The sequence below is a fragment of the Castor canadensis genome, chromosome 7 (assembly GCF_047511655.1).
Source record: "Castor canadensis chromosome 7, mCasCan1.hap1v2, whole genome shotgun sequence".
NCBI lineage: Eukaryota > Metazoa > Chordata > Mammalia > Rodentia > Castoridae > Castor > Castor canadensis.
Genome location: NC_133392.1, coordinates 137,777,002 through 137,803,325, shown reverse-complemented (window position 1 = coordinate 137,803,325; position 26,324 = coordinate 137,777,002). Strand labels below are relative to the sequence as shown.

Here is a 26,324-nt window from a genome sequence, read left to right as displayed (position 1 = left end):
TGGAGGGAAGGGATTCTTCCCACTATGCGCTCTTCTGTGCTGTCTAAATTTTTTCCTTGAGCATGTATCACTTTTATAGTAATTAAAAAGTAGTTATAACTAATTAAACTTTCAGGAAAAAGAAAGAACAAGCAAGAGATAGACACATGGCTGGAAGGAGAGGAGAATTAGGTCATTTGGGTAACTGCAACCTGGAAGCTATTCAGGCCCTGAGTGAGAACCTTCGTGACTTGCATATTTCATCTGTAGTCACACAGGTGGCTTTGGTAAAGAAAAACTAAAAACCATTTCATTGAACTGGTGGCTTTCAAAATAACTTCAATGTTTCACAAAGGAAAATCCCCCACACTCACTCATGAGATGAAGGCAAGGGCCCTTGTCTGGGCCACCTGGTTTTCCATTCTGGTCAGTCATTCCAGCTGAGTGTGCTGTGGACTTGTGGTTTGGACCTGAAATGTCCCTCAAAGGCTCATGTGCTGAAGGCTTGGTCCCCAGTGCAGCCATGAGAGACGAAGCCTCTGAGAGGCGACTGGAGCATAAGAGATCTGACCTCATTGATGAATTAAACCCATTGGTGGATTCATAGTTTCATGGGCTATGAGAGATGGTAGGAACCTTAGGAGATGGGGCCTAGTGGGTGGAAGGAGGTGTGCCCTTGAAGGGACACTGGGACCCTAACCCATTCTAAGTCTCTCCCCCTCCCTCTCTTCTCCCTCTCTATTTCTCCCTTTCCTCTCTCTCTCTCCCTCTCCTCCTCCTCTTCCTCTCTCTCTCTCTCTCTCTTTCTCTGTAATATTCTGCCTCACTGCAGGCCCATAGCAATGGGACCAGAGACCATGGAATGAAACCTCTGTAACCGTGAGCCACAATAAATCTTTTCTTCCTTCAAGTTGTTTATTTCAGCTACTTTGTCACAGCAACAGAAGATGACTAATACAGGACATTGAGCCCCCTTTGGTTCCAAACAGAGTATGAACAGGAGGTCTTCATTACTTATTTCATACTTAATTGGCATCCAGTGAGGACACCATGTCAGAGTCAGTAAAGACTAAGTTGTGTGTTACAGTACACAAGTCTGTTTTCTCAGAGCTATGTGAACATGGTCTATGCTGGTGTTTCTGGCCTGATGTACCAAGAGTTTCCATTAAAGGCATCATGGGAATTGATAAAAGAATAATTCATAAGAGCCCAGGCTCTCAGCCCCAGGAGATCCCTTTAAGTAAAAAATACATTTTATTCTCCAGTTCAGTCTGACTCGCCACTTTAGGCTAGTCCTCAAATGGGTCTGCTTAAGAAATAAATTAAGAAACACCAGATCCATCCATTATCCAATCATCCTTTCATCCACCCATAAGTGGGCCCTTTCTTTTGTCCATTAATCTGTCCTAACACCCATAAGTCTACCCATCCCCTGAATCTACACACTGTCCATTCCATTAATCTTTTTGTTTAGCCGACCTCTTTCATCTCTATAATCTCTCTCAAGCCAGTTCTTCCATGGATCCACTCACCCGTCCACATGTCTTCCCATTTATTAATCCAATCCATCCACACTGCCAATCCATCTGTCCTTCCATTTTATTAGCTCATCAACCAACCACATGCATCTATCCTAGTCATCCATCCCCCTATATCATGGCCCACCCATCTACTCATCTGTCCCAAACACCCACCAATCCTACCCATCTCATCCACCCACCTTTCTTTCTATCACCTACTATCCATCCACCCATCCATTCAACAATTGCACCTCTTCAGCCCACCCCACAGCCTGGACCTGCTTATGCAGACACCGGTGCAACCAATGTCCAACGACTTTGTAAGAAAAAAAAGTGTTTGAAACCCTGCTACTTTCCCCAAGGCCCACTAAACTCTTTCACATAAGACATATCTGAGTACTCTTAAGAGAAATCTTTATCAAAATTCACACCCCTCCTCCTCATCCATGCCCAGACTCTCCCACTGGTCTCTGGCCAGCTGAGACGTCTAAGTACCAACAAGAAAAATTTATCAGGCTCAAAACTAGCCTGTAATCTCCAGGGTCCTCCACCCAGATAATCAGGGACTTCTTTCCCTCCTTCACGTCCACCCCAACTTTGAACTCTAGCCTTGGATGAAGTTCTGACCCTGATGTTTGTGCCCCTGGCACAGTTTTCACCCTGATGGTTCCACCAGCCTAAAACTACTCACAATTTAATGTCACTCGGCAGGACTTCAACCAAAGAATGTGCCTTCCAATTGGAAAGGCAAGCAACCTAATATGTACTAAACACAAGCCAGGGACAATATTCAGTGTTTCCCATTTGATATCTAATTCCATCCTCACTGTAATTCTCAGATGTAGGAAAAGAGCTCAGAGAAGAACTTGAAGCTCAGAGACATTAAGTAATTTGTTTACAATCACACAGTAGCTAAAGAATTCTAAAATTCAAACCCAGACCTGGCTCCAAAGTTCTTTCCACTCCAAGAAGCTCCACCATTAGGAGGGCAATTTTCCAGCTAACCCGGGGACAAGAAATTAGAATGATAAGCAAGAAAACATCCCATTTTCCTAACTGATTCATTAACCAAGCAAAAAAGGGCAAGTGAATTATAAGTTAAAGTATTTACTAAGTGCTACCTCTGTGTCAAGTGACAGCTACAGGCTTTCTGTATAGTATTTCATTAAAAAGAAAGGGAGCTCTTGTTGATGTTCCTGCCGGGGCTCCCTCTGCACACCATGGATAAGCAGGTCCCCGATCAAGTTTCCAAGGGTTTGGAGAGTGTGCCTCGTGTTGGAGCTGTACCATTTCCACCAAGAGTGGGACTTGAGTAACAGATGAACTTTGATCACAAGCTTAACAGTGAGATGTAAGATAGGGATCCTCCTGTCTTTGCCAACATACAGGTTCAAATCCTGCTGCACTTGCCTGTGTTACTGTGGCCAAATTACTTCCCATCCCTGAGTCACAGTTTATTCCATGCACAAAGTGGAGATCATAAGAGCATCCATGTCTACAGGATAGTCACAAAATTTCATTTATGTTTTTTGGGGGGGCGGGCAGTACTGGGGATTGAACTCAGGGCCTTACACGTCCTAGACAAGAACTCTACTGCTTGAGTCACACCCTTAGCCCTTTTGTTTACAATTTGTTTTTCTGATAAGGTCTCACACTTTTGCTTGGGCTGGCCTTAGACCTTGACCCTCCTATCTCTGCCTCCAGAGTAGCTGGTCCCTATTTTTTGATGTACCAGTTTGCTTAGCCTTCCTCTTATGGTTATCTAGTTAATTTCCATTTTTATTATAAAAGATGCTATGCATCCTGTATGTAAATGGTTGACTGTACCTCTGGTTATTTCTTTAGGGTAAATTCTTTGAAATGGAATACTGAATCCAAATTTATGAATACTTTAAAGGCTGGTGATAACACTCTGCCAACTTGCTTTCTAGAAAGTTTGGAACAATTTACTCCTACAGGCAGATTATGAAAGTGCACATCACTCTGCACTCCTCCAGCAGAGTCCTTTATTTCTGGAACAATTTCTGTATTTCTTTCTACATGCACAGTCATATAAAATCTTGCAGAAATGTAGAAGTATGATCTTCTCTTGCATATTGGGATTTTTGTGCAATTTTGACTTTTATTTTTCCTTTTGACACCTGGCTTTCTCTCCCTTACTCCCTACCTCCCCTTAGCCACATTACCCTCTAATCAACACGCACTCCTAGGTATCCACATTAAAGTCTACTTTGCATCTTTCTGTATTTTTAATCTTGCTCATAAAACCATATGCAAACATAAACTTACCCTATATGTCCATTTACATATATGGTAGGGGTTTGGTGTTGGTTTATATTTTTAAAATTAGATCGTATTATATAAACTCCTCAGTATCTTGATTTTCTTTCTCAATAATAGTGATGTTTCAATTAAATGAAGTAATGTCTACAGAGTACTTAGGATAGTGAATGAAGCACTGAGTATGTGTTATTTATTGTTGTTGTTATTGTTGTTCTACAGAAAGAGCTGGCATTTCTCCTAAAGTGTGAGGTTCACAGCCAAGGTGGCCCCTTCAGTCCTGCCAGTCTTGTCTGAAAGAAACAGGATAAGGCAAGGTCGCTCCACCAAGCACATCATTTCCATCTCCCCTGAGTCATTCTTCATAGTAACTAAGGACCTACTATTTGCCAGGGTCTATCTGTGTCCCAGAGATAGGATGATAACCAAAGCCAAACATGGTCCCTCTGCTCTACCAAAGTGTGCAGTCTAGTGAAGGAGATCAATGATAATAAAGTGATGGCTTTGATCAAGGTATAATCATCGACTAATAAGCTAGCCAACACCAAGGATACAAGTCTGTGAGGACAATCTAGACTGCAGAGTCCAGAGGGGCTTGTCAGAGTAGTGGAGCCAGGGTTAATGAAGCAGAAAGGGGTGAGAATCCTCCAGACAGAGGGATCAGCAAGTGCAAGGGCCCACAGGAAGGCAGGAGGAAGCATGGCCCTCTGAGGGCCAGAAGGATGGCAGCAAGCAGGCTGAGCACAGACTTGGCCCCTTACAGGCAAGGGCTGAGACTCATGCTGCCCCGTCAAAGGCTTAGGAAACAAGTTTTCTCCCAATGACACTGATCCCACTGAATTCAGCAGGACTGTCACCTTGGCAACCATGACCAAGGACCAGACCAGGCCTAGGTAAGTGCTTTGGCACATCATCTCGCTGCATCATTACAAAGACTTTGTGAATTAGGGATTAGAGACGGGGAACAGAGGCCTAAAGGGATAGGAAGTCTCTTACACAAGCTAGTGCCGGGCAGGACTGGGATGTGAGCCCAGTCTCTCTGCGCTCCAGCCTGTGCTGAGGATATGCCCAGCACTGTCCCCTGAGGTCCTCAGCAATGATTTATCAGCTACCTCCAACGGTGACTCACAGGCTTTGGTGCAGGACTGGATCCCGAGTCACTCTCTGCTTCTACCTGCCCCCTCTAGACTCATTTCCTGGCTCCCAACACAGCACACACAGGTGCACTCCAAGCCCATGAGGGTCCCTGTCTATTCATGTGAATAGCAAGCCTTGGGGGCTCTTTCTGAAATCCCTTCCAATCCTTTCTTCCCCATAACGATTGCCTGCTCCCCACACCCAAAAATGACCCCATCTCCACCCAAAACAGATGCTTGCTCTCTCATCTGGGTTTCCATGAATCTTGGTTCTCTCTCTCCCTTCATCCAACAGCCCATAAATACTCATAGGGTCCCTAGTGTGTAGAGGAGTTGGGCATACCACAGAGAACCAGACAGATCTCATGGGATTGACTTGAGGGGACAGACGGTAAATGAAAAAGAAATGCATGTATCATTTGCTGGGGGTTAAAAGGACTTTTAAGGAGAGCAGGAGGTGGTGGCACACACTTGTAATCCCGGCACTGGAGAGGCAGAGGCATCATGAATTCAAGGCCAGCGTGGGCTGCATAGCAAGACCCTCTCTCAAACAAATAAACAAAACAAAAGGATTATGAAGGACCCAGGGCAGAGGACGTAAAGTAGGGTGTGACTGTGGATAAAGCAAGTGGAAAGCCATAAAGTAGGTGACATCCATCATAGTAAGAGCTGACGAAAGTGATGGGCTGGGCCCTGCGGCCACCCAAGGTCTAGGAAGTCCCAAATCTATTACAGAGTGGACCCAGAGTGTTTGAGAAGCAGCAGGAAATCCTCTGGTCAGAACAGGATAAGCTGGGGTAAGTCTTAAAAGGATGAGGTCAGGAAGAAAAACAGTGTTGAGAACATGGAAAAAACCTCGACTTACTCTAAAATGACAGGAGCCACTTTGGAGGAGAAGAGTGTCCGCCCAACATTGTCCAAACATTTTTCAGAGCAAAAATGGCAAGAGGCAAAACTGGAAAGAGTTCCATCAGGAAGAGGCTCCTGCAGGAGTTTTTGCAAAGGAATATGATGGTGCAGATTCTAGGGGATGATGAGGACGGTACAAGGGAGAGGGATCCTGGGTATATCCTTAAGGCACAGCCAACAGGACTTGCTTATGGCTTGATGTGGGGGAGAAAGGAAAGAGAGGTGTTCAGGGGGGCGCTGTCTGGTTTCTGTACCCCACACTGCACAGGGACTATCTCCACGTGGGTCTTTCCACAGGAGCAAGAGCTCTGTAAGGCACGGACCATGTCCGTCCACCTCAGTAACCTGTACAGAGCCAGGCTGGTGAATGTTTGCTAAGTGACTGAGTCACAAGGCTCCTGCACAGCCTCTCTGAGCCCTCCCTTTGCTGCTGTAGCCTTCAGGGAAAACATAGGGGTCATCCTGTCCCCACGGCCCCTCAAATAGCTTCTTATATTTCCATATCTGGTGGCCATCAGATGTGTACTCTTGGTGTGCACACCCGAGACCAAGGAGCTGCACAACTGGATTAGACAGCTTGTCCTTGGAGCCAAGGTTCAGAAGTGGCTCTTCTCAGCCCCCTCAGTCTTTTCAGACAGGTTCCAGCTCCTCAGGAGACAGCAGCCCTCAAGTTCAGCCACTGGCACATCACAAACTCAATGGAATCAGCCTATGCAAGGCCCTGGTGAGCCTCCCGCCACCTCTGCTCAAGGCAGGCAAGAATGGTCGTCCCCTTCATACAGACAAGGAGACTGAGGGCTGGAGCGCTCAGTGACTTAGCACTAACTTGCCTAGCATGCACAAGGCCCTGGCTTCAGTCCCCAGCACCAGAATAAAAATAAAACCAACAACGATGTGTGAGGAAGCTAAGGCCTGAGAAGGAGCAGGAACCTGGGCAGAGAGTGATAAGACGCCAACAGCTTCTTCTCTCCACTGCCTTGAGTGACACTGCAGAGGAAGATGTTCTGCTCAGCAACACAGGCTTTGAAATCATGCAGCTGTTAGTGCCACACCAACATTCATCCATCATGTGTGACCTTGAGACATTACTCAGCCTTGCTGAACCTCAATTTGCCCATCTGCAAAATGGGGGTAATAACACTACCTGTCTCACAGGTCTGTTTTAAGGCTTACGCTAGGAGGTGTGTACGAAATGCCTGGCACAGAGGATCCAGAGGGAATTCTGTACATGAGGAAAATAGTATTGCTGCTAATACTATAGAAATGGTGTATGATTAGGGCCAGCGCTGGAGTGCAGCTAGGGTTCCCAGGCTGTATGCTAACAAACACCATCAACAGGTTCTTCACAGGTAGCACCAACAGTCCCACTTGCACCTCTTCCCTGCTGTGTGACCTCTGAGCAGGTCATTTCATTCCTTCAAATCTCAGTTTATCTGTCCATAAAATGGGATTAATTCCCTGCTTCCCTCATTGGAGTCTGGGGACCATGGCATACGATAATGCATATAAGCATCCAGCACACCATCAGTCAGAAGGGGACAGGTCCCAGTGCATGTTCAGCCCCAAAGCAGCAGCTCCAGGCCATTAACAACAGCAGCTGCTAGAGAGAGAAGCCCCAAGTCACTCTTCTCTTGCCTAAACCAACTCCACGGGACCTCCAGATCTCAGAAACATCCCTCATCCCGGGCTGGATTACTGCCTTTCCTCTCTGCTCCCACACTAAGCTCACTGCGTTGCTTATCACACTGCATTTAAATTATCTGTTTACTTTACCTGTCCACCCCGGAGGTGATATATTAGAATGAACAAAAGCTTAGGGGGTAGCAGTGGGGACAGATACCATGTGCTCTCAACTGTATATCCCAGAACTCAGCACAGTCCCTGACACAAAGCAGAAGTCAATACAGCTGAGTAAATGGATACACGGATGGGTGGGTACATGGAAAGAAGGACAAAAGAGGGAAGGAAAAAGGGAAGAAAGGAGAGATGGAAGGAAAGAGTGGATGGGAAGAAAGGAAAGGTCTTGGCATTGCTCCTGCCTTATGCTAGTAACTTTCTCAGTCCTCCCCAGCCAGCTCCTCTTGCCTTGGACTTATTCCACTCAGTTGTGGCTGTTCATCCGCAATGCAAATGTATGGTGCCCGGCCCTAATCCAACATCAGTTTCTATCAAGGAGCTAACCAAGGCAAGTCAGGTTTGACTCTGGCACTGACGCATGTTAAACAGTAGTTCAGGTCCCTCACAATTCACCTGGATGAAGCACATTCTCCATTTACTCTTCTGGGGACAATGAAGGGAAAAAGAAAAATGATCGATTTATTTTCTTATTTCAACATGTCACAGAGATAAGCGAGCCAGATGATCAACGTCTTAGTCAACACCTCCTCCCAGTCTGAAAGGCTTTGAGGAAACTCCCAGGCTGGCCGGCATCTATAGTGGAGCCCAAGGTGAATGGGAGGCCTCCTTGGCTGCAGGTGCTTGGGGCCAGATCTACCCGCAGGGTTGAAGATTTCTACCCCACGTCCCAGAGGGCAAAATCCCATTGGCACACACATCCTTCCAGTCTCTTTCTGACCTCTACCCCCTCTCCAACCTGGAGCAGCAATTTGTCCAAACTGTTTTGGGGAAAGAATCTGAAGTGCTTGGCTCAGCCCCAGCCTGCTTCCTTCCCATCTCCCTACACTGTGTCTGTCCCAAGAAGAAAGCCGGAGATGGTCATATTCCCTGGGGAAGGGTGCCTAAGTCTTTCTAATTCTAGCGTAATGTATTAAGAAGCCAATTTGGCCACATATCCAAAGCCATGTTCTCCAATCTACTTGATCAGTTAGAAAGCTGGCATTTTTCATCTCTCCATTTGACTCCTCTTGTGGTTTTCACTCACTTGGTTCCAAACTTGAGAGGATAGGAAAGGCACGGTGGAGGGGAGGGTGTAGAGGAGGAAATGGATAAGATTGGTGTTCCCTGCCTGGGGTTCCCTGACCCCTAGGGGTCTTCAAAGGCAGTAATGAGAGTTTGGGAGCTATTTTCAATATTTCAAAGAGCCTAACAGAAACTGCATTTATCCACGATCAAAATGCACAGGCCAAATAAATGCCAACTGACTGCTTCATGCTGGAACAATTCCCAATCAGTGAGCTCACATGGTCCTTTGTCCGTTCTGATTGGTGGGTTCGAACCACGGCCCTCTGGGGACCCCAGAGGGTTGACAATTATGGGATGTTGGTTTCCCCAGCCCCTCTCCTTGACTGCATGAGAAACTTTAGCCCCTTGGCAAGGCTGCCTGCTGCTTTGAAAAGAGGAATTGAAATGAGGTACATTCGGGAGAATGAATGGGGGTAGCCTCAATCTCAGACAAAGGGAAAAAGAATGAGGCCCCAAAAAGGTGCCTTTCCCAGGGCCAAAGAACAGAACCACCCAAGTTAGGAAAGGGAACAATTCATTGCCTCAAGTCAGATGACATACTGGGGATGGAGGAAGGCAAAGACCACAAAGGGGCAGGGAGGGGTCTGGGGCTTGGTAACGGGCTGCGGGCAGGTAGAAAGGATGAAAGGACAGCTACATGTCTGCTTCTGAGAGTGGCACCTTCCTCCTCTGGACATGTCTTTGCCCTCTAGCTGCCTCTAATGAAACTAGCGACCCTCTGGAGGTTCTAATGAGCCTCATCCCGCCCCTTGGCAAAGGCTCCTGTGTAATTGTCGCAGGGTGGCTGGGATTTGGGGAGAAAGGTCATCTGTGCCAACAGACTTGAAAACATGGGAATAGAAATGGGGAAAAGAATCCATGACCCTCCTAAGTGTAGGCTGATGGAAAAGGTGCTTGAAACTCAGCATTCTTAGAGGAATCCAGAGATGGGGGAGCTCCTCCAACCATGAGGAAGCTGGGTTGTGCCAAGAGAAGGAAAGGCCTCTGGGAGTCTTGCCCCCATCCTCATAGCAGTCTCAGCACACAGAGAGGGGCCTCCTTTCCTTCCAGCCATGCTCATGAGGGCTCTTTCTCCTCTACCAGACACCCCTTGTTCTAACTACAGCTGGTAGGTAGAGCAAGCCGGTCATTGCCTTGCTGAGAACTGCCTGGGAAAGTGCACGCTGGGTGCGCACTGGAGACCCAGTCCTAAGTCAAAATCTGCAGATGTTCCAAGCATTCCGCTCCCAAGATTCAGATTCCCAAGTGGAGGTAGGGGAGCTACATTTGACCCCAGGGAGCCATGTTTTCCAATATGATGCACCAACAGACCAGCGCATGTCCAACTATGAGTAAATAAATCAGAACTTTCCCTTCCATTTGACTACTGCTCTTAGTCTTTACCTCAGTCATAAAAAGGAGGAGGTGTTTGGCCTGTCGGTTTAAACACCCTCCAGGGCCACTCTTATACCAAGAGCTCCCAATTCCTTGCCACCTCTTCAAGGAACACCAACTTCTCATTGACCTTGACTTGCCCCAACTCTTCCAACCCAGAGAGCAAAGTCACCACCTGTATCTCTCTGAGTAGCACAGAGGCCACCAACTGGAGGAGAACAGACCTGGGAGGCCACAGTGCTTCAGTTACAGATGCCAGATGGCGAGTAACACCCATTTGGGAGGAAAGGTATGAGTTCCAAGCCACGACAGCACTAGCAAAGACACAGAAGAAGCCTGGAGAATTACTTGGGAGGTAAAGTCCACAAGGTTTGGTTAGTGAAGGGGAAGGATGAGGGAGGAATTCAGATGATCCCACTTCCTGGTTTAGGAAGCTACATGGCTGCTAAAGCTGTTAGTTGAGATGAGACAAAGAGTTGCTGGGGTGGAGAGAGTCATACAGGTGACAATGTAAAGGAAGAATTCTATTCATGGCATGCTGAGTGCGGACCATCCAGGCAGAACACGGTAGGTCTGGAGTTCAGGTGCAAGGTCTTCACTGGAGACCTAATACAGAGATTATCAGCATTTGGACAGTGGCATGAAGTCCACAGAGGCGAATGAAGTGGAGAATAAAAAGAGAGGGCTGAAGCCCAAGATCTGGCAGCTCCAATATTAGAGGAAAGCTTAACGGATAGAAGCAATGAGCAGCAACAGACACAAAGCAGGGGAGTCAAGAGGAAGGACAGTCGGAAGGTCAAGAGGCAGGCTGCGGCCAGACTGGGGAAAATCCAGAAGCCAAGAGAGCCACTTGGAGTTGGTAAATAGGAAGTCATGTGGTGCCCTAGGCTGAAGCACTTCCCCTGGGGTGGGGAGGGTGGAAGCCAGATGACAGCGCTGAGAAGTAACTTGGCAGACACCCTTGCAGGAAGCAGGGCTGGATGGGAAGGAGAGAGACAGGGTGAGAGCCAGGGAAGAGAGTCAGAGTGAGGGAAGGGGTATTGGTATATTTTTAAGATGTAAGTAATATGTTCATGGGCTAAAGGAAGCAGAGGGTCTAGGGAAGTAGACAGAGACACCAAGCACACAAGGAGGTTCCAAAGGAACACAGGGTACAGGGTCCTCAGTACCTCTCAGCTGCACGGTTCATGCAGATGCTTTCCCAAATGTCAACTTTTCTCTGAAGTAAGAGACAGGGCTGTTCAGGAAAAGCAGAGGGTAGAGATATCCCAGAGACAAAAATGGGTCCAGGATGGAGCCTGGGGTACAGAGTGACCAAGAGTCTGGGGCAGGACACATCAGGAACTGGGCTCAATTAGGAGTGGCCAACAAGGGCTGGAGCAAGAGGAAACAGAAGCACAGGTTTGGGTTAGATTAACTTCCGGGTACAAAAATCTAAAACCTGAGGACATTAGAGAGGTCCAGGGCCACACAAGCCTACCCTTTTATCACCCAACTCTGACCCTACTCTTTCCAAACCTACCAGATCATTCATACTAAGGTGTTAATAACATCTCCCTTAATATTTCGTTGTAACAATGGCTTTCAAACCAATATTTCAGTCATAATCAAGTCAACCTAATGCACAGGCTGATGTGTATCAGAGTGTCTATTTATTGTTCCATATCAAAATTTTCCACCACCCACTTGCCCAGTCTCTCAACAATCCTTTGCCTTAGGAAATTTGCCATAATTTGGTGCAACCGAAAAAGGAAAGGAAAACCTCACTGTGACCTCCAAGGTGTTCAGTTTCATCTGACAATCACATGATATGCATTCATTCATTCTTTCTTTCTTTCTTTCACAGTAGTTCCAGAGAATCTACCAGGCTGAAGGCACTGTGTGTCCTAGGTGCTAAGGACACAGTGTGGATAAAAGGGCCACACTTTCTCCTCCAGTGGGACATGGATGACTCATTTGGACAGGGGCAGGAGAGTGGTGATCTCTGAGTCAGGCCCTTTGTGAGCATGGACGTTCTTGAGCACAAGTACAAGGACAGGGGTTTTACTCCATTTTACTAATCAGCAACTGAGCCCAGAGTGAACTAGAACCTGGATTTGTCCCCTGCTAGCCTTTACTCCAAAGTTGTACTAAAAGAACATACAGCCTCATGCTCTCAGATGTTCTTGGGCATGTAAATCACTAGGGATCTTTTTCAAATACAGATTCTGACTCCATAGATGAGAGGTGGAGCCTAGGAGGCTGCATTTCTAAAAAACTTTCTGGAGACAGCTTGGATCACAATGGAAACCAGAGTCTACTGTTTCCCAAACTCATGTGGTCATGAAAACCTTGCCCCAAGGGCACTGATTTAATAGTTCCTATCTCACTTCCTGAATGAATGAATAAGGATGAATGCCATCCCTGGGCCTCCCAATGTCTTTGTACTTCCTGCCTCATCCCTATTTGCACAACTGGCCATTTGCCTCAGTTTCCCTGCTGATTTCCTGGCTCATCCCTGGGACTCCAGATTCTTTAAATGCCCCACCACTGAGCTAGGACCTCTCTGCCTCAGTGGCTCCCTTTCCTGGGGCTGAGTCCCATCCCTGCAAGGAACAAGATAAGGGCTGTAACCTGGGCTGGTTGGCCACCCCTCCAAAGCTTCCACTTGGAGCCCTGTCACCCCAGGCTGGGTGACCCATCTCTGCTCACCTGCCTCCTGCATCCTAAACCACCAGCTGCCTCCCACCAGCAGGCCCAGGGAAAATGGTATGTTGGTGCTTTGTGTCTGCTCTTCAGCAAGTATTAAATCTAGAATAATGGGAATTAATGCACAGAGAAAGCTACAGATAAGACTCCCCTGAGCGTCCCAGGTTCTCACCTAACAAATCCAGGCTGAGGAAAAGACTTGGTTATTCAGGAGCTACAAGCTGTCATATGTGCAGGTCCTCACCCCCTAATCCTTTTGTGAAGTGTGCCAAGCAGTTTAAAAAGGCTACTGCTTGCCCAGTCTCCTCTGGGGGACTCCCTAATGTCACCAACACAAACCTGTTACCCTAGCAACCACCTCTGGGGTACTGCAGGCTGGGGGCACAGGTGTTGGTGCCACCAGTGCTAGGGCAAATATAAAGCAGGGGCAGAGAGAGGGAAAGTGAGGACTGCAAACAGCAGTCCAGGTGTGGGCTAACAGGTAAGGCAGTCTTGACTCCAAAGCCACTCAGGACCCAAGCCCTTCCTCCATGCATTCTTGGGCAGGGTCAAGAAAGTAAGCAGAGGAATGTGGCTGTTTGGAGGTCAATCTCCAGTGACCTTCACCTTCAGAGACAGATGGAAGATGGGTAACAAAGATGCAGGTCCCAGAGCCTAATCCAGACACATTTGTTGAGAAGATCAGGGGAAGGTCTGGGAACTGGAACTTCAACTGGAAACCCGTATGATGGGAAAGCCTGTGGGCTTTGGAATCAAGGAGGGTTTAAGTCCAGACTCTTCCCTCCTGAGCTGTGTGGACTTCAGCAAGTAAGCTTCAGTTTCTGCAACTGCAAAATGACCAAGTTCTTTAGTTAGTTCTATACAGTACAAGAGAGGAATGTGCAGTTCTCAGCACAGGGCCCAAGTGTTCAACAAAGGGCAGCTTCAGGATGAAGGGAGGGGTGTGCAAACCTGAAATCCCCAGACACAGCTCACTGCTGTCAGCCTTCATCCAGTACTACCTCTGTCTAGACCTTCTTACCCCACCTTATACTGCTGAATGAAGCCTTTGCCATGCACTTCCCCTCATGGCTTTGCTTGGAGCTCCGGGGCCCTTGACAGCTTATGACCATCCTTGGCAGAAAGAACCTGGTTTTAAGTAGTATTTGTATCCATGCCCCACCTCAGGGCCGCTGCACCAGGTTCTCAGTTAATGTGCTAGTGAGCCAGCCCTCAGGTCCTAAGCAGATGGGAGCAGTCTTTGCCTTAAAACCCTCCTGGTTGGCAGAGCTATTGGGCTGAAACCTGGTTAAAGGAAAGACCATGGAAGGGAGGGTCCTGGGTGTGGTGGGATAGAGGTTCAAGGTCCAGTTCAAGAAGAGGAATAAGTGATGGTGAGACTGGAGTGGAGAGGAGGATGAGTCTACAGGAGAATAAGGAGTCTTGGTGTCCAGGGAAGTGAAAGACTGGAGAAGAGGAAAGGGGATGGAAGATAAGAAGAGGAGCTTGGCAGAGAAGGAGAAGGAGACCAGCAGAAAGACCAAACTGTGGGCAGGCACCTGGGGCATGGAAAAGGTAGAATATGGCAGGTCTCCCCACAAGAGGGAATGATGAAATGACCTGCTGAGTCAGGCCAGGCAGGTAGGTTGATAGGGTCTCTGTTTTTCTTTTTCTTTCTTTCTTTTTTGTTTTTGAGACAGAGTCTCAAAAAAAGCATCCAAGCTGGCTCCAAAATCATGAGACCCCTGCCACAGCCTCTTGAGTGCTGGGATTACAGCAATGCACCACCACACCCTGCATAGATGCTATTTTTATTTCCTTTTATGATGAAAATTTAGCAGCTTTCACTATAAGGCAGCACTGTGATTTAGGATCCAAGCTTTACGGGGTGGGTTTCATAGGCTTTTGACAGATCCGTCAGGTCCACAAGGATGAGGCACAGGGCAAAGAAATGTGGGAAGAATAGAATTCCCTTGGGCCCCTTCCAGCTCACCTTTCCCCCTGATGCTCCACACCAACACCTGCCTTGCCCAGGCCTCACTGCCCTCTTTGTTCCTGTTCCTTCAGAGATCTGTGTTTGCCAGCTAAGTTGACCCACCACCCCCTGCTCAAAGCCTTCCAGACTCCACATTGCCCTTCAGTTAGCAGGTTTTTGCATCACTGAACTTATCCCAGACTTTGAACTTACTCAACCAAGAGCCTGCGCCCATGAGCTCCCACTGAAAAGCAATAACTTTTCTAGCTCCCCATCTTTACCTGCTTACTGCTACTAATCCCACAGATCTTGGTTAAATGTTCCTTTTTTGGGAGCTTTCCCTGACCCCTTAAGTCTAGGTTGCTACCCCTCTCCATTTTATATTATAGTGGTAAAGTGCACATAACATAAAATTTACCATCTTAACCATTTTTAAGTGCATAGTTTGGAGGCATTAAACATACTCACATCAATCACATTGCCATCACTGCCACTGATCCACAGAACTTGTGAAAAGTCCTAAGACTTCTCATCTTGCAAAACTGACACTCTGTGTCCATTAAACATTAACTCCCTAGTCCTCTCCTCCCAGCATCTGGCAACCACCATTCTACTTACTATCTCTATGAATGTGACTGTGCTATCTCAATAAAGTGAAATCACACACAGTATTTGTCCTCTTGTGTCTTGTTTATTTCACTTAGTATAATGTCCTCAAAGTTCATCCATGCTGTAGCATGTGTCAGAATTTCCTTCCTTTTTAAAGTTGAATGATATTCCACTGTATGGATATACCACATTTATTTATCCACTCATCCATCAATGGACACTTGAATTGATTCCACCTTTAACTGTGACTAACACTGCTAGGGTCTTATGCATCCTTACCACCAAAATCTATCTCTGTCCCCCATGCATCTCAGAGTTGTTGCACAGCACAAGTCCTCAATAAATGTCTGCCGTAAAACTGAGGAATCCCTCACATTCTTTAAGCATAGCTTCCATTGATTCTTAATTTGTACTTTAACTGGGGCCTTCAGAAAACACAGGGCCTTGAGCCAGAAGAGAGACCTCCAGAAGGGCCTGGGAGCCCAGGATAGACAGGAAGGCTCTGGGACTTCTCCTTCCACACAGGCAGCCAGCCCCTCAAGAAAATGGACCCAGGTGGGCCTGGGAACCTACACCATTTCCTAACTCATCAGCGCCTTCATATTTCTCAACTTCTGCCATCTCTATAACAGTGAGGGGTTTGAATGCAACAAAACAATGCATTTCTGTTCAAAGAAAGAAGTCATAAACAAAACAGACAGATGAAAGGTTGGAAGAAGTTATCTGTAACCTCTAAAACTGACAAAAGACAGTATCTGGAAAATACACAGAATTTCTGCAAATCAACCAAAAACTTCTGAAATTAAGAATCTAATTTAAAAATGGACAGAGAATATGGATAAGCAATTCACAAAAAGAGAAACTCAGATAACAAACATCATATATATATATGTGTATATATATATATATATATACTCAAAATGACTAGTAATCAGAGTGATGCAAATGAGAAATCAGTTTAAACTTGTAAGAACAGCAAAATTAGAAAGGTGGATAATATTAGGTACTGATGAAGATGTGGGAAGATAAACTCTGTGTACTCTTAGTGGAACTGGGACCTGGTATTGCAGTTCTGGAAAACACTATGACAAAATAAACAAAATTAACTCAGAAATCCCAAGTCCCCATTTGTATGGCCCAGAGTAGGATATTCTCAAGCAGGTACAGGATATTCTTCAGAGCTTCATGCGTGGCAGGGAGGGTCTATTCCCAGGGGAACCAATGCATAAAATGTGACAGATGTATAACTCGCAATGCAGCAGTTAGAAACCCCAGACTAGACACACTCAAGGGACATGGCTGATCTTCAAAATATGGTGTCGAGTAAATTAAATAGGAAACCAGATGAAATTTATGGCTCAGTATCATTTATAGTTATTAAAAATACATACACATCAAGCAACCCTCCATATTTTATATGGATCCATGCATATTTCAAGACATATATCAAGTATATCTGACTGGCTGCCTATTGGAGGAGGACAACAATAGCTTTGGGATTGGGAAGGAAGGGAGGAAAACTTTAAAATAAGAGGATTTTGCACAGACATATGATCATAAAGTGTGATGGATGGAGGGCAGGAGTCATTCAGTAAGATGCTCTTGAGATGGAAGAGAGTAGAAAACAAAAAATATCTCAACTATGCCTTCCACATGACTCAAGAAAATTATATCTATAACAGTTTCCCCTTTCCACATTTCTTAGAACAAAATATTGTGGAAGATGTGTGTCCCAGTGGTCCCTGAATATAGGGAATTTTCACCCTGCTAGAGTTAACGATCTTGTTCCCAGATGGATGTGTTTGTGAAAGTGAAGCCCAAGTAGCCATCTCTCCCAGAATGAACTCAACAGCACTGCTGCCTAGGGGTGGGGTAGGGGGGCTACAGTCAGGATATCTGATAGGTTGTGGTAGGCTGTGGCTGTGAATGGCTTGTTGTTCCCTCTCCTGTTATTAGGAGCACAAACTACTGGTAAGTAAGGATGGATCAGGGCCAGCACACTCAGCAGGTCCACACTCCTTCTCTCACTACCCTGATTCCTGAGATACAGATGGGCAGGCTGTGGGCACAGGTGGTGGGCACCCTGTCCTTCGAAAGTCACACTGCCTGACCAATGGGCAGGATCGCCCACTGGATGGCACTTATATTAGTGAGCTTTGTAGTCCTATTCCTGCAACTCTGGCGTCTTTCTGTTTTGTTGATGAAAGACTGTCCAAGTCCATCATGATATAGACAAGGTGGGTATCATTGTTTCATTTTACAGGTGAGGAACTGAAGGGCCAGCAGGAGAGAGGGAATGACCTGCTCATGGCCACACAGGCTGTTAAGGGCCAGACCAATCCTAGAAAACTGGCTCGTTGATCCTTGAGTTAAGTAACCCTTCCTCATGGCCACTCTGCTATGTGTCAACTTTCTGCTGCCACACATGACAAGGGCCAGGAGGGCAGGACACACAGGCCCCTGAGAGATGCGGATGCTATCATGGAGGTCGCTATTTTCATGCTAGGAACATTTTAATATGGCTTGAAAATAAACCATTAAATTCTTACCTCCTTCTTATTGCCAAGTAGTGTGTCAGACACCCACTTATCACACCAAGCCTCACCAATCTCCCAGCCTCTCTCTACCCTTGACCCCTACTCCCGAAATGGTGATGGAGGAAGGAAGCAATGAGTAGGCAGTAAGTGGAAGTCAGGTTGAGGTGGGGGAAGGGGTGAGAGTCAGGCAGCAACCTGAACACAAACCTCCCGAGGCCTAAGTCAACTCTACCACACTTGCTCATCTCAGAAAGGGCCATCAATCGCTCTGCACAAAATGCCTTCACATTCTCTGATGATACACTTGTTTCTCGAATGGTCTAAATTTCAGAGTCTCTGCTTTCTCCCTTTAAAGTTACAACCGTCACACTTGCTTACTTTCAATCAATAAATAGATGTAGCTACTTAATAATGGAACTTATTCTTTTTTTCTATTTGAAAACCTAGAAGATGGACACAATTTCTTTTGTGAAGTTTCTGGATTATAATTGCACTTAATTGAGTATAAATGAGACAGTAGCTGGGAAGAAAGCTATTTGTCCAGCAATATGAGCCCTTATTTTCTGCTCTAGACTACGCAGGAGATTCTCAAATAAATTTCTAAGAGTTATTTGGTGTTCTCAGTAATTTAACTATACATACTTTATTTTTAGCACCACAAAAGTTCCTTATGGTGATTTTTTCAAGGATAGGGCTGACATCCCAGTATAGACTGATTCAGTCTAAAATTTTCCAACAATACAGAAACAAATAGGTAGAAAGTAAAAGGCAGTATTCAGTGGGGAGCCTCCATCCAGGCCTTGGCTTCTGTGGGTACAGCTACCCCACTGGTTCTAAGGTAGGCCCAGCACCACACTCTGCTGCTGGACTTGACATGAGCTACTCTTGTGCTCCTGGCTTGTGCCAGACATACTTCTATGATAGGGTTCCTGGTGGTGGCCATAAAGGACTCCCAGCTTCTCCCTGAAGAATGACCTATTTATTACAGGTGAGAGGGAAGCCTCTAGCATTTAGGGATCCATGCTATGTGGGACCAAAGGCTGATGGGAACTTTCTATCTGCTGGAAATCTCACAGTTCTGGCAAGAAAGAAACTGGAGTTCAAGGAATCCTAGGGAGGAAGATGAAGATGCGACAATAATGTGACATAGGATTCATGGAAACCCATAGCGAGTTCCACCTAGATGGGTGTTTAGGATTGGAAACCAAGAGCGACTTTGCAGCCCTCCCCAAGGAGCTTGACATGGAGACAGATGTACAGTAGCTGCTGGAGGACTGGAAGTTTGGGAACCAGGCCTCACGTGCCCAAATCAAAGGGACAAAGGCAGAAGGATTCCAAAGGGGTAACACCTTCTGAATCCCCTGAGAAGTCAAATAGCAGTGTGATCATGAGTAAGGGATCTGGAGTCAGGCAGACATGGGTCCAGAATTAGGCACCCCTCTGAACTCTGTGCCTGGTCTATCACATAGGGACATTACTGCCCCCACTGGATTGCAGTACAGATGGAGCTAAAATGTTCAAGTGCCAGACATAACCCACAGTGAGCATTAGCTATTAGTGTCACTCCCCTGGGTGTGAGCATGGAAGGTGAGGAGGACATGGCAAAGGAACACACACTGGTCCCTTGATCCCTTTGTCCTCAGGGCGCTGTTCAGCCACACCGTCCATTTATTAATGGACACATTCTATGAGGTCACAATGGGGTGGGGCCTGCTGCCCCTGTGATTTTGAATTCTTCCCCTCACATAGGAATTACGGTCCCTTTATAGATGCCTTAGAAGATCTGAGGATCAGCCAGGTCTCCAACAAAGAACATGTAGTTCTGCTGAGCAGTCAGACTGATTCCTTGACACCTGCTGGAGTGTCAATGAGGATGAAACAGCAGGCTAGGCCTATGAGTAAGGGTGGTGCTGCTGAAGCCACCTGCTGAACTCTTCTGGACAGTTGGAAACCTTGCAGTGTCTGAGTCCCTACAATCTGGTTCCTAGTCCCCCTGCCCACGATTCTAGCCTCCCTTTTAACAAGGCCATGCTGTCACCAGCCTAGATATGGCCAGTTCTATCTGCTATACTTGTTTTTAAAATAAGTATAGCTGTCTGCTACAGCTTAGTTTTTTTTAGACCATAAGCCCGATTTGCTCGATTGGAAATGGAAATTCAAATCCATACCCACATTGGTGACTGAGCAGTTAAATGCCTTTCTCTGGCATGCTGGTGTTGGGGGTGGGGGTACCACAGACTTGTTGCATTGGTTCTAGAATCTAAAGTACCAACCTGTGTTGTTAGTTGTGGGGAGAAGGTAACTGGGAACCTGTGTCTTTGTTATCGTGATACCTCTGCAAGCCAGCTGGCTTGCCTGAGCAATATCAGTTCCTGGTTCACTGTCCAAGAAAAAAAATATGAAAATCATCTGCTGATTTAACAGCCATCCATCAAACACTCTCCTGCCTTCAGGAAGCTCACAGTTGAACAGGTGAAGCAGGTGAATAAATCCTTTCAATACCATTCAATTTGCACTATAATAGAACATGGGGTACAGCTGGTGCTGTAGTCTGCAAGAGGCAGGCTAAAAGCAAACCTTGGGGTCAAAAGCAAAACAAGAGACTTTTTTTTTTTTTTTTTTTTTACAAATTAATTTGATGTTTGATTTTAAGTCATGAAAGTGGTCACACAGGGAAAAAATTCAAAACTTTGTTGGAATTTCTCAGAGGTCAATGTTGTTTCTATTTGTAATTTATTAAAAAGGTGTTTTTCAATGCTCAGAGCCTTTTCATCCAGACAATGTATCTATATTTGAGGGTAGAAAACTGCAGGCCATGGTAGCCACCTGATAAAGAAGGAGCTGAGGATTGTCGGAAGGTCCTAGGCTGGGAATTGAGAACTCTGGTGGGGGAGAAGCTGATGAAGATGTACTTGCTTTGGAAGGGAACCAGCGAGGTAAGATGTGCAAGAATTCGCCGGATGTATGGGCTGTCTGGACCCAGAGTGTCCATGGACTAGGAAGCCAACAGACATATATCAGGAGATATCTTGGCAGGATAGATCTGTCTGGAAGCTTCCAAGTGTGTGGTGGAAGGATGGGCAGGGATGAGCTCACCCAGAGAGTGGGGAAAAGAGCAGGGAACTGAATGCTGCTGCAAGACACCACATTTCAGGGAGGGGAATAAAGGTTACTATTAGAAACTAAGGAAGCACATCCAAGAGACAGGAGGAAAATCAATAAGATAGTATCCCAAAAACCCAAAGAAAAGAAATTTTAAAAGGAGTAGTCTGAAGCATCCAAAGCCACAAAGAAGATAAAGACAGAGAAAGTACAATGGGTTTGTCAATGATGACAGTCATTGGTGATCTCTTCTAGAGTGTTCTGGTACAGTCCTGAGGACAGAAGCCAGGCTGCAGGGAGTGACTGGTAGTAAAGTAAGTAAAGGCCGCCTTTCATGAGCCTTGACAATAAAAGGGAAAGATGGGATAGTGACTAAAAGAGATCAGGATGGTCAAAATTTATCCTTGGCTTGTTTTATGTTAAGATGTCCCTGTATCTTCCAAGGAAACATGTTACAAGGAGGAAGACTAACTGATGACAGTGGGAGAGCCAGGTGACTGATGGGAAGTTGAAGCTGGGGTGGGTGTGGAGTGGGGGGTGTTGAGGGAAGCAGGCAAAAAGTGTGGGTGAGGAGGCTCCCTCTACCAAATCCTCACATTCACCCTAACCAGTGATCACCCATCCAAGGAAGAGAGGCACTCAGTCCTGAGCCTCTTTTAAAGTCAACAGGGTGAACACAAAATAAATGTGCATTCCCGCCTCATGCACCACATCCTGCTTATCTCCTGTCACCAAGTCCATGTCCAAATCTTTGCTGCCTGGAAGGCCAGACAGCACATGTAAACTCGGGAAAGGTTTAAAACGAAATGAATGTACTGGAAGCCAGGGTAGGGCTTGCCAGAAAGCAGCTACCACACACACACACACACCAACTTATGTACCCACCAAAGAGCTGCAGGCAAATCGGATCTCTCTACAGGTCAGGGTTCTAGCACCATTGAGCAGAGTGCAAGCTCTGGTGAGGGGGCCTTTTGCCCTCTGCAGGGTCCTGGCATGCCCAAAGGGCAGGGACAAATCTAGCCAGAAAAACAATTTGGTCAAGATACAGGGAGATTCTCCAATTGGCTTCAGCCAGAGAGGGAGCTCACCCCTATAACCCTCCAAGAGTTCTCACAGTCAGTAACAGCGATACCCCTGCTGCCCATGTGGCAAGTCTGGGTGACACGCGGCATCAGCGTGAACAGCCTCGGGGTGGGTGTGGGTGTGCGGGAGGCCAAAACTGCCAGGCGCGCACACCACGGGCGCCCCACACTGGGTGCTGGTGGCTATGACTCTTAGGAGAATTTGAGAAAGTCCGGCCAAGTAGGGATGAGAGAGCTGGAGCTGGCTTGGGGCGCCCTCCCTGACCGAGAACCCCAACAGTCGGCGGCTAAGGGGTGGGCGACATAGTCTGCGGAAACGGGTTCACAAGATGCTGGAGCCCAAAGTAATGCAGAGAACTCGCCGTTCATTGGCCTACCAGGGGAGGAGCACACTTTCCAAAAAGGAACCCTGAGATTCTGGGGTGGTCGATGCCAAGTCTTCAGGGGTTCAATCGGTGGTTTGAAACTACGAAAAAAATCAAAGGCTGCTCTAGTCCGGAGGCGCCCTGGGTCCAGGCCTGGGCAGCAGGTGTTTCTGGTTTTCTTCCCTACTGGGTGTCTGCCTCTGGCTAAATGAAAATGAGGCTCCAGGAGGTCGTTCGGACCCGTCCCCACCCGGGAATACGGAACTTTCTAGGTGATGGCTAAAGCTGCGCTTCGGTGGGTGCAGTGGGTAAAGTGGAAGGGGACCAGTTGGGGCCAGTAGCCTCCATTGGGAATGCGTTCCCTCGAAGGTCTGCGTGCCTCCCCCGCGAGCTGCAGGCTGCAGCCAGACATCGTGAAGTTCCAGGACTATCCGCACCCACCAGGTCTGCCCGCCTCCCGGACTCGGTTTCCCGGAGCGGGTCCCGCCGCCCGCGCCACCGCTGCCGCAGCCCAGGCACTCGGCTGCAGCAGGGCGCGGGAAAGGGCACTTTGGCGCGGAGTGAGAACCAAGGGGAAGGTGGCGGCGCGGATTGTGGCGGCGACACTCCCTCTCCCGCCCCTGGGCACAACCCCCACCCCCGCCTCCAGTCGTTCAACCCCTTCCAGCCCCCACCTGAGGCCTCCTGCAAAGATTGCGCGGGACCCCCGGCCTGGGCACGCGCCCATTTGTACCCTTCCCCCACCGCTGTCTCGGAGCACTGAAGGAGGGGGACACTTGGGGAGGGGGATGGAGGCCGCAGTCTCCCCGTGGCTCCGGCGGGGGCAAGGGCTTCAGTCTGAGAAAATGGGCGGGGGCAGGGAAGGACAGACCCTGCAGACCCGGAAACGCGGAGGGGGCGCGCCGTTCCTCTCCTGCCCCCAGGACGGGCGTGCCAAGCAGAATCGGGAGCCGGGGGAATTGGGCTCCGGGAAAGTTTATCCGGGAAAAGCCTGGCACCTTAGGGGCTGGGAGGATGGCGGAACTGAAGCCACGGTCCAGGTGCCCCGCAACCCCAGGCGGGGATGTCTGTCTCCCAGGCCCCCACACCGGCCGGATCCGTCCAAGTTGCGGCTGGGGTTGGGGCGAGCAATGAGGGTGATGGTGGAGGTGAGGACGTGGTTGAGGGTGGGTGGGGTGGAAGATCAGGGACAAACGGGAGAGGATAGGAAGGAGGGTGGGCAATTGGGAGGGGGAGGCTGAGGCGGAGTGGGGGCGGGGGAAGGGACAGGGACCGCGTAGAAGCTGGGTGGGCTACCGGCTCGGGTGGGGCGCGCGGCGGCCACCGGCTCCCCGGCGCGGCCGGACTTACCCGCGGCGACCGAGGCGCTGAGCAACCCCCAGCCCAGCAGCAGCAGCAGCGGCGGCGGCGTTGGTGGCGGCGGGCGGCCCCAGCGGCTCCCCGCGCCCGGCACGAGCGCCGAAATCCCGGCTTCGCTGCGAGCCCTCCCCGCGGGGCAGCCGCAGCGCCCCTGCTTCCGTCCCCGCGAGCGCGGCATGGCGCGGCCGGCTGCCCGAGGGAGAGGCTCCGCTCGCCGCCGAGGAGAAAGGAGGTCAGGAGAGCTCTGGAGCTTTTTTCTGCTCGGAAAAAATCCCGGTACGCGGGAGCCCTGAGCTTCTGCGGCTGGAATGAACCAAGTGTCCGCCCGGCCGGGGAGAGGCGCGCTGCGCTCTCGGAAATGACTCGCTCCAATCCCGCTTCGCGGGGTTCGCGCCGGGGGGCGGGGGGGGGTGAATTATCCCCGGATTAATCACTCCGGAGCCGCTTCTCCGCCGCTCCACATGCTGGGGGTGGATGCGCTGCTAAGGAATAAAAATATTGGGGGGGGAGGTGGGTGTTCCTCTTCCGCGCCACCTCCACCTCCAGATAAACCACAAATTACATCTAAAGGGTTGTTTATTCTGTTTTACAATTGACCAGTTTCTTTTAAGTTCAGTTCTCTGGTTTTCATTTATAAGATCACCATTAATGCATCCCCCCATACACACACACAAACATACGCACAGTGACATAGACACACACGCACTCAGCACATACACACATGCCTCTTCCACGTTTGGAAATTGAAATACTGTCTGGGAAAAGGTAACCAAAGAAGGACATCGTTCCCCAAGTCGTGGCTTTTATGAGCTGATCTTGGGTAGTGGCTTTGAACTTGCCATCTTGGGTTGAGGGGTAATGCTTAAGAGCCCCATTCACAATAGCCTTCTACCCCATTCCAGAAGAGGGACGTAGATGAACAGAGGCGAGGTTAAGACTTGGAAGCGAGTGAAACAATGAGTGGTGGTGGGGGGAGCCCGTTTATTTGACCCGGGACGATCCTACTACCCCTAGCTTAAGACAAAATCTCAGGATGGAAGAAAAATGCCCGTGTGCGCGGGGATGGGGGTGGGGTTGAGATTGGTGGAAAAACTGTGCAAGAGTTACTTGTACAATTTATCCTCAAATTAAATAACTGGATCCTTCTTTTTCCTCTCCCTCACTCCCTCCCAGCCACTGCCCCAAACCAGGCAAGTTTCTCTCAATGGCGTAGCCTTTCCCCACCTCTCCTGGGTAGACACTGCCTCCAGGCCCCAAGGGCTCAGCGTAGGTCCCCACCCCATCCCCCACCCCGACTCGGCTGCTGCTTCTGTCTGGTTTATCCTAGACTCCTCCGCCAGTCACGATGGCTCCTTAGCTGTCTACGCCAAACTCTCGGCCAGAGCGCAGAGACGCTCGGGGAGATGGGGGTTGGCTGGAGGGGACCGTGAGCTGCAAGGCCGAGGGAGGAGGCCCGGCTGGCGCGCGCAGCGGAAAGGCACCTGCGGATGGGCACTGCCACCCCTTTTGCCAGAGGCATCGTGCTCGGCTTTAGGAAGCCAGGGAACCGCGCGATTTGGTCAAATCCGAGCTCTGGCATATTCGAGGCTCTGGGCACAGTGGCTGGCGACCGGCGGGGCTGAGAAATTTCCTGGGCGAAGAAAGAGACTTTGGGGTTGGAGACCTGCAAAGGAGAGGGGCAGGCCAGGGACTTTACCCGGAAGGGCATGCAGAGGGGCCACGGGGTTGACAACCCGCATTGGAGGGGAGGGACCAAAGCTGGAGGAATAGGTGGTTGTCCTTATCACCCACTAAAATCTTGCTCCCCAGAGCCACACTTTCACAGCATGCTTAAATGCCGGTCTTCCTCCCTTCCCCCATCCCCAAGTTGTTCCGGTTTCCCTGCATGAGCTCATTCCCCAGCTGGGGAGCCCGCCCGGTGGCCCCAGGCTGACGAGAGACTCCTCAGAATCACAGGCCCCATCCCCACCCCCAACACACTTGCTTTCCAGCCCCTCCCGACGCTGCCTTGCTGGGTGCCAAGAACCAACCATAGCAGCCAGAACGCCTCAGTGAAAGGCCTGCTTTATATCTCTGGGGCACCGAGGAGGGGGTCTTTTTGCTTCTCATTGTCCAGCCCCAGCCCCAGAAAGAGCTCAGCCACTGTCCAGGCCTTCCCACCAGTCCTGGAGAGGAAAGAGGGACGGTCTGGTGCAGCCAGCAGGAGTAGGTGGTGGCCTTAAGGGTTGTTGCCTGGATCTTACCTGGAGTGGGCTCCTGGTTCCTAATCTTAGACCTTCCCTTTCTCTGGAGGCTCCCCTATTTCTCCAGAGAAAGGTACTAATGGTAATGCCCAGGCCTCCTGTGCAGCCCACAGCTGGGCAGAAGAGAGGCTGGGCTGTTCTGCAATTCTGCAGCTGGAAGCCAGTGGTCTTCCCCCAGAAATCTGCCCTGTGACTAAAACTGGCAGATGAGGTTCACTCTAAAGCCCTGCCTGGCAAAGGGAGTGTTTGTCATCCTCCTTCCTGG

General features: G+C 48.7%; 1 protein-coding gene across 4 annotated transcripts in view; it reads right to left on the bottom strand.

The window, feature by feature from the left end:
• Csmd2 (CUB and Sushi multiple domains 2) overlaps positions 1-24,160 on the bottom strand; it is a 546,763-nt gene extending 522,603 nt beyond the window's left edge. For 2 of the 4 annotated variants that reach the window (XM_074080637.1, XM_074080638.1), the window contains exon 1: positions 23,808-24,160. In XM_074080637.1, coding sequence (XP_073936738.1) covers positions 23,808-23,994 — 187 coding nt within the window. In that variant the 5' untranslated portion in view covers positions 23,995-24,160. The remainder of the gene's footprint in view (positions 1-23,807) is intronic. The other 2 variants (XM_074080635.1, XM_074080636.1) reach the window with 1 other exon arrangement.
• Positions 24,161-26,324: the final 2,164 nt, after the last annotated feature.